The sequence below is a fragment of the Dipodomys ordii genome, unplaced genomic scaffold (genome assembly GCF_000151885.1).
Source record: "Dipodomys ordii isolate 6190 unplaced genomic scaffold, Dord_2.0 Scaffold82, whole genome shotgun sequence".
In the NCBI taxonomy this organism is placed as follows: Eukaryota; Metazoa; Chordata; class Mammalia; order Rodentia; family Heteromyidae; genus Dipodomys; species Dipodomys ordii.
Window position 1 is genome coordinate 4,142,295 of NW_012267298.1, and position 7,213 is coordinate 4,149,507.

Below are 7,213 nucleotides of genomic sequence, written 5' to 3' on the forward strand. Positions count from 1 at the left end.
ATACATATTCCAGTTCTTTGGAAGAAAATTATACCATAGCCTCAGCATTAAAATTCAGCTCTTATGTAACTGACCACAGACAGCACCATGACACAGAGGCTGCTCCTACGGTGCTCTGGCCCTGAAAGAGCATGCCCTCCGACCCCCACCCTGGTGGACTCCCACATTTAGTTAAGACCAAGTCAAGCACCTCCTGATCTGATATAATTAAAACTCATTTTACTGACACTGAAAAGAGTTTGAAGCATGTAGAAATGCCAATGCAAGGAGAGATCCTTTACACTTTGAGGCGCCTGCCTCCAAACCAAAATAGAATTCCTGCGGTCTATGCTCCTAGCTGTAATCAGTAAAGCACAGGACCTAGCTGCCACGCTTTCAGTTCCAGTTGGACCCACTGAAAACTGCTATAGCCCTACCCCGCTCCCTCAACAAAGTAGCAATCCAATACCTGCCATTCATTATGTAACAGAGCTCATTTCCCCAAACCCCAGCAAAACCCAACAAGTACAAGTGCTGCCTCTACTTTGATGCACCATGGTGGGGGACATGCCAGGGAATGTGGATGTCAACGGAAAGAATAGGCAGTGACTGGAGGAAGTATGGACAGTGAGGCCCGCTAGGGGTCAAAGGGTCAGCAAGGCCACTGGTTCCATTACCCCACAGCAGCATCCACCAAGGGCTGAGGGTACAGCTATTCTGAGTCAGCAGTGGTGACCACGACCCATGATGGTCCAAGTGTTTATTACTGCACTGGTCCCCACTGGGTTCCATCTGTGCCTCCGCCATCTAGGTCCTTCAGGTTGGTAGTGCCACGTGGCCATCACCACCCTTCCAAAATGCACCCACCAAGCTTTGTCTTCTGTTACATATCCAGTAGTTTAATGCAATAATAGTGAACACCAATGGTAATGAAGATAGTAAGAGTGGCCATCAATACAGCAATCACCATGCTTGGCACTATGTGTCAGCACTTTATACTGATACACCAAGAGGTAAGTACTATTCCATGAGGAACTAAGACATAGTAGGGTTCAGTAACTTACCAGACACACCCGAGAAAGGAGGTTGCAATTAACCCAGGAAAGGGAGTGTCACCCTCCTTAAGCCAATTATTGCCCCTGCTCCACAGGGAGGGATCCTGGTCCCTTTACTTACCTCCTTCCTCCCTGTTATAGGAAGAGGGCTGAAAAATCAAATTGAGTAACTTATATGTGGAGTGATCTCCATCCCTATCACTTATTTACACTTAAGACCAAGAAATCCCCAAATGACTGGTTACATAATTGGAAACCCCCGTCTGTGGGGCTACCTGCACCCATGTTTGCATACCACCACAATTGACTTCAGATAAAAAACCTAGTATCAGGAGGGCTACAGTGGCCTCACAGAGCATAGCGTATGAGACCAGGACTTTCATCAGCAGGCTAGGCTACCAAAATGAGCTTCTTCATTTCACGTTTACTTCCCTCTTCCTCCTTAGAAGTTCCTGGGAGTGGTATAGAAGACTGTTCTAACACGTATGCTGTTGGGAGATCCAAGCAAAAAAAGCCTTTGATTGGGTGTCAAGTGCCCTGAATTCAAATCTTTCTTTTCTGTATGCCTCAGTCTCTACACTGGAAAGGAACAGAACTAAACCAGACTTTGTGTGGGATCCTATCACACATGAGCATTCTCTCTGCTGGAAGCCTCTTCTAGCAAACAAGCTAGTAAAATTCTAGTAAAATAATACGTTGCTTCCCCACTTTTAGGGATCTACCATTGGCAATCTATAAGAATGTGGTCACAAGATTACCAGTGCTATACCACTGAGCTGATCAGTTGCAGGCCAAATCAAATACATATGGCCTGAAAGCTGAACCACATTATTAGAGGTAACTATTGATTTTTCTGCAATATTCCAAGTGACCATTAGAATCCCCCATCATAGCTTTCACCAGCCACTTGAAGATCCATTTCCCAGACTAGCAAGCCCCAAACTAGATATTCTGAACTCAGGTATTTAGTAATACCTTTAATAGCACCCAAAAAGGCAGGGCTGTGTATAGCCTGAGCAACCCTGATCCAACAACAGCTTCAAGTAGTGGTTCTTCAGCCAGGTCTGTGGGCAGCCCACTGGCAAAGGGTTGATCTATAGTTCCAGACTATGTATGCCAGGGTGGAGCTGGAAGCCACATGGCCAACTCACTTCTCAGCCTAGGAAGGATTGCTGGCAGCACTATCATTGACCACAAAAGGCAGAGATTTAAACAGAAGACTCCTAAAAGCAGAAAAAAGCTAATGGGTTACTTACTTTTTCTTCCTTCTCCTACAACTATGGCTTTGGGGCATCAAAAGTCAAGTAGGAAAGCAGCATGCCTGGAATCCCAACTACTCAAGGCAGATACAGGAAGATGCTACAGAAATATGATTAACTCCCAAGCTAACTAGTTACTGTGACCTCAGACAAGATCTTTTTTTTTTTTGGGGGGGGGGGGTGGTCCGGGCATGGGACCTGAACTCTGGGCCTGGGCGCTGTCCCTAAGCTCTTCAGCTCAAGGCTAGCGCTCTACCACTTGAGCTACAGCGCCACTTCTGGCTTTTTTCTTTTTGCTTATGTGGTGCTGAGGAATTGAACCCAGGGCCTCATTCATGCAAGGCAAGCGCTCTACCACTGAGCCACCTTCCCAGCCCTCGGACAAGATGTTTAATGTCTGTAATCCTCAGTTTCTTCCTTGATAATAAATCTACATTTTATATCCTCGTTTTTCATTTAACCATTTCTATGCCTTCAGAAATGATTGCACACACCATCTATGTAAGTTAAGACAAGTCTCTGGTGCTAGAATCACACGTGATTGCCAGCTCCCTTAGGAACACTACAACAGGACACTCCAAGGGCAAGGTGGTTTGTATTTGTATCCCTGGACTAGCAGTAGGAGGCTCGCAATAATTTGTATACTAACTGGATGGTAAATGAGTGAGCCACAGTTTATATTGCGGGAGTAAAAGTTCTGCACTGCTTCTCCTAGCTATGAATTTATGTGCTCTACTCAGCTAAGAGTTACAGCTTTATTTATTTTTCTCAAATATCATTAGCTTCCATAATACAATTCAAATAATAACCCTAATAGCGCAGCTGGGGTTGGCAAAGTGACATATATGTCACAGGTTCTCCTCAAAACTTTGCTGAGTGAATGTTGTCTGTAGATTATACCTACATAAGTTCCCACATTTCAGTCTATAAGATCTATATCCAAACCTTTGAAAGCACAGGATAAAAATCAGCATACCAAAGCCTAACTATTAAGAACTTCCTAGGTAAGAAAGACCGGTATGGTTTTAGAAGGCTCAGTGAAAGTGAAGGCACTCTATGTTTCCACAGAGTCACCAAAATAGGTCTTTGCTGACACTCAGGACATCTATTATGCTTTAACTGTTTAAAGGGTTTCCTTACTCCATTTGTTTACTAGCCAATCATTTCACAACTTGGGGCTTCAATTTTCTTCTCTATAAAATGCAGCTAGTAACTGTCCCTGCTTCAGCACTCACATGAAGACTGCACGTGATCGTACACCTCATTTGTCTACGACTGGCCTTGTACAGAGCAGCTGCTCAGCAAATAAATGGAACATGCCTCCTCCATCAGCCCCAAACTGAAATGCATCCAACCTAAAGTAACTGAGCTGACCTATGCCGACCGTGCGGGACTCTCCTCCTTTCAAAAGGTACCAAGTATTTGCCACTGGAAACCTGTAAAAGGAAGATCCCTTTCTACTGGCTCCCTCACCGTGGATCCTAAAATGCTGGCCTACTCCTTTCTGCAGAAAACCATCTCCCAGTCACTTACTCATAACTTCCAGTCACAAGTAAAATGGCATTCAGCAGTGTGCTTTAGTTGCAGAATAAGCAAAACACTGGCTTTTTTGCTTGGAAAACACTCACACACCAGGATGAAACCTTGGCAGAGCACCAGTGGATCCATTCCTGCCTCCCCCCAAACAGCCTCCAATCACTGTGTGCCAGCTAAGCCCTGACTCCCACAGCCATATGTGCCCCTTTACCCCCAAAGAAGCCTAGAAGTAAACTCAGCCTCTTCTTACCAGAGATTTCTGACTCATTTCCTAGAGAGCTCATCACAGAGACTTTAAATAAAAGCATTAACATCTGCACAGTACAGTATAGTCTTTGCCAAGGAGACAGCAAAAGGAAGAGTATGGGTTAATCTGGAGCCCCAAGCTTGGAGATCTCATAGTGTTTTAGCTGCAGTCTATCTATCTATATATGTCAGTAATCCAAACAACAGCAAAGACCACAAATAAACAGGAAGTACTTAATTACAAGAACTGGGGAAAGGCTTTTTTTTTTAATAAGGAGAAAATTCTAGTCCTATTCCAAAGTTTCCACATCACCAAAAAAAAAAAAAAAAAAAGTACCCACAGCTCTATTCCCAAGAATAACCAGAGAACCACCCAGGCCACATCCTTACAGCTTCCAAATATCTCACTTGTGAAGTATATGCCAACAAAAATTTGTGGTATGCCCTTCAATTTTTCCTCTTATTTTAGGGGCAATAACCTTAAGTGTTATATTTTTGAAAAACTGAACTGTGATTCACAAGATATTTATATGTGTATCTTCTTCATATATGTAAGCTTGAAGGAAAAGGAGAAATTCAACTGTGATGGCTGTCCAGTAAGGAACTAAAGCATTCATGCAAAAAGCTAATCTTGAGAGTCCAATCTCCTGAAGTATGCTAAAAGTTAAAATCTTCAGAGTAGAGACAATCATTTTGTAACCAACACTGTACTCAAGTTCAGAAAAAAGAAATATTATTAAGGCATCCTGAATGAAACATTTACTGTTACATTTTTGAGAATGCGAGTATTATCAACAATGTACTCTAAGGTGATACTTCTGAACTTCTAGCCTGGTTCCAATTCTTCCAAAATGGCTGAGGCCAGGCACATTCAAATTGTTACAGTTCCATCTCCTTTTCTACCCAAGCTCGCAAGTCAGATTTTATTAGGAGATACATGCAAATTACATTTTAAAAATTAAAAATGAAATTTAAACATCATTGACATTTGCATTTAAATTTAAACTTAGGTCAGAGCAACTGCTTATAGTATGACATTAACTCTATCCAAGGTGTTGCTTCAATATGCACAAATACTCCTACAAACAGCACTGTCCAAACCCTTATCATGTATTGCAGACTACAGTAACACTATCTAAATGTGCAGAGCAAGAAAGTTAAAAGTAACTGACAGCTCTATTAGCAAGCACTGAAGAACTTACCTAAAATGAAAATAACACTGCAGTCTAATCAATGTCATATACTTTAGAGGTACAGAAAAAAGATACAGAATACTCCTCTATCAGCATGTTCCAATTTACCATAATACGTGAAGGACTCATCATGAGGATGAATGCCTGGCAACTCTCTTTAATTTCAGCCTCTGTCAAGGTAACACAAGGGACTGACAATTCACAAAGACAAAACCAAAACCAAACCAAAACAAACAAACAAAAAAAACCCTCAATCTATTTACCTCTGGCTTTCAAACAAACCTATTTAGGAGGTATTCTTCCACCCACTTCAGAATTAATTTAAGCACTCAACAATGACTCTAGAGAGAACTCTAGAAGCATCCTCAACTGAATGAAACATTTATACTAATACCCAGAACTGGGGGGCTCAATAGGAGCACAAAACCTAAAACTGTTATTTCTAAATAGGGGTTCTTCCTATAGTAACTCAAGGATCACAATCAAAAGTAGTACTGAAAGCCGTTTACCTACAAAACCACCAGCTTCCCAACATTACAAGGGTGGGTCATGGTGGCTTTAAGTCAGAAAGGGCTCTCCAAACCTCAATAAACCAAGCACATAATTCCCCTAGGGAAAAATCATTTCTCTTCCTAAGGCTGTCTTTTCCTGCTGGGTCTTGTTTGAAAGCAGTACTATTTTGCCGTACTGAGAGATGGTGCTGAGTTCCAGTGCAAATGCTTTATTTTCACTGAGGTTCCAGAGGCTTCTGTAGCTCCTGGGCTTTCCAGTTCCTTCTTACCCATCTCAATTTATCACTAATCCACTCCAAAATTTTCAGGAAATCGCTGTGCCCTTGACCCTGCCTGGTGCTAGGCTGGAAGGTCCAGATTAAGGGGGGGGGGGGGGGAAAGTCTGAGCCTTCTACAGCCCTCCCTCTCCTTCCCTCCCTCCCTCTTCCCAGTTCCATCAGTTCTGCGGGCTCCGGGCCTCGGGTCTGCTTTCACAGCCCTCCAGTGCCCTGCAGACCTGGCTTGGTGCTGCCAGACCCCACCAAAGGCCTGTGGCAAAGGGGCGCCGGGTGGGGGACCTGTTTGCACAGATTCGCCTAGGCGCTCGGCACTTCGGGCGCCAGAGACCGGCCGGAAGGCGTCCAGGGGAGGAGGAGGCAGCCTCCGCCCGACTCCCCTCGGGTGCTGTGGGCATTTTCCACCGGCCCTTATCTCAGCAGCCAAGTCTGCCAGGCTCAGCGCGGCGGCCACGGCGAAGCGCTTTCGCTGTCCACCCACCGAGTCCCGGTGACCTTGGCCGCGACGCCTCGGCTTCTGACCTCGGTGGCCGGCCGGACGCCACACCTACTCTACGGGTGAGGAGCGGGTCACCAGGATGTGGAAGCGCCCCCGAAGACCGCCTGGACGGCGGACAGGACCAAGGATGGGGAGGAGATTTCTCCCACCCCTCTCTCGGGGGGGGGGTCCCGAGCTCCACTTGCGCCCCCCCCGCGGGCCCTGAAACCCACCGGACCCCGAGAAGGGCCGGCAAGTGAGGAAGGGGGCTGCAGATCGGAAGTGCCCCCCCTCCAGGCACCTGGGAGCGGGGAAGGGGAGGGGGGTGTGTCTCCCCATCTCCCCCCCCCGCCCCGCCACATCCCCTTCCTCCTTCCTCTCCACCTCAGCAGGCAAGCGGACCCCAGTGCGGGCGCCGGGGCTGCGCGCGGGGACCCGGCCCGCAGCCTACCTCCTCCAGCAGCGTGACGGTGTTCCTGCAGTTGTGCAGCCGCGTGGTGAAGCTGGACGTGGTGGGCGAGTTGTAGTCCTCGGTGGTCTCGGCGATGAACTCGGAGACGGAGATCTGGTCCGGCATCCTGCCGGGAGGGACGAGGAGACACAAGCGGGGACGGAGGGTGAGTCACGGCGCGGGCTCCCGGGGCGGCGGGTCGCTCGGAGGCTCATGAACGCCCGCGCCG

General features: G+C 46.5%; 1 protein-coding gene across 3 annotated transcripts in view; it reads right to left on the bottom strand.

Moving 5' to 3' along the window:
- Nucleotides 1-7,213, bottom strand: part of Asap1 (ArfGAP with SH3 domain, ankyrin repeat and PH domain 1) — a 297,167-nt gene that overhangs the window by 218,711 nt on the left and 71,243 nt on the right. For 2 of the 3 annotated variants that reach the window (XM_013025186.1, XM_013025185.1), the window contains exon 3: nucleotides 6,985-7,111. In XM_013025186.1, the coding sequence (XP_012880640.1) occupies nucleotides 6,985-7,111 (127 nt within the window). Of the gene's footprint in view, nucleotides 1-6,984; nucleotides 7,212-7,213 lie in introns of those variants that run through there. The other variant, XM_013025187.1, reaches the window with a different exon arrangement.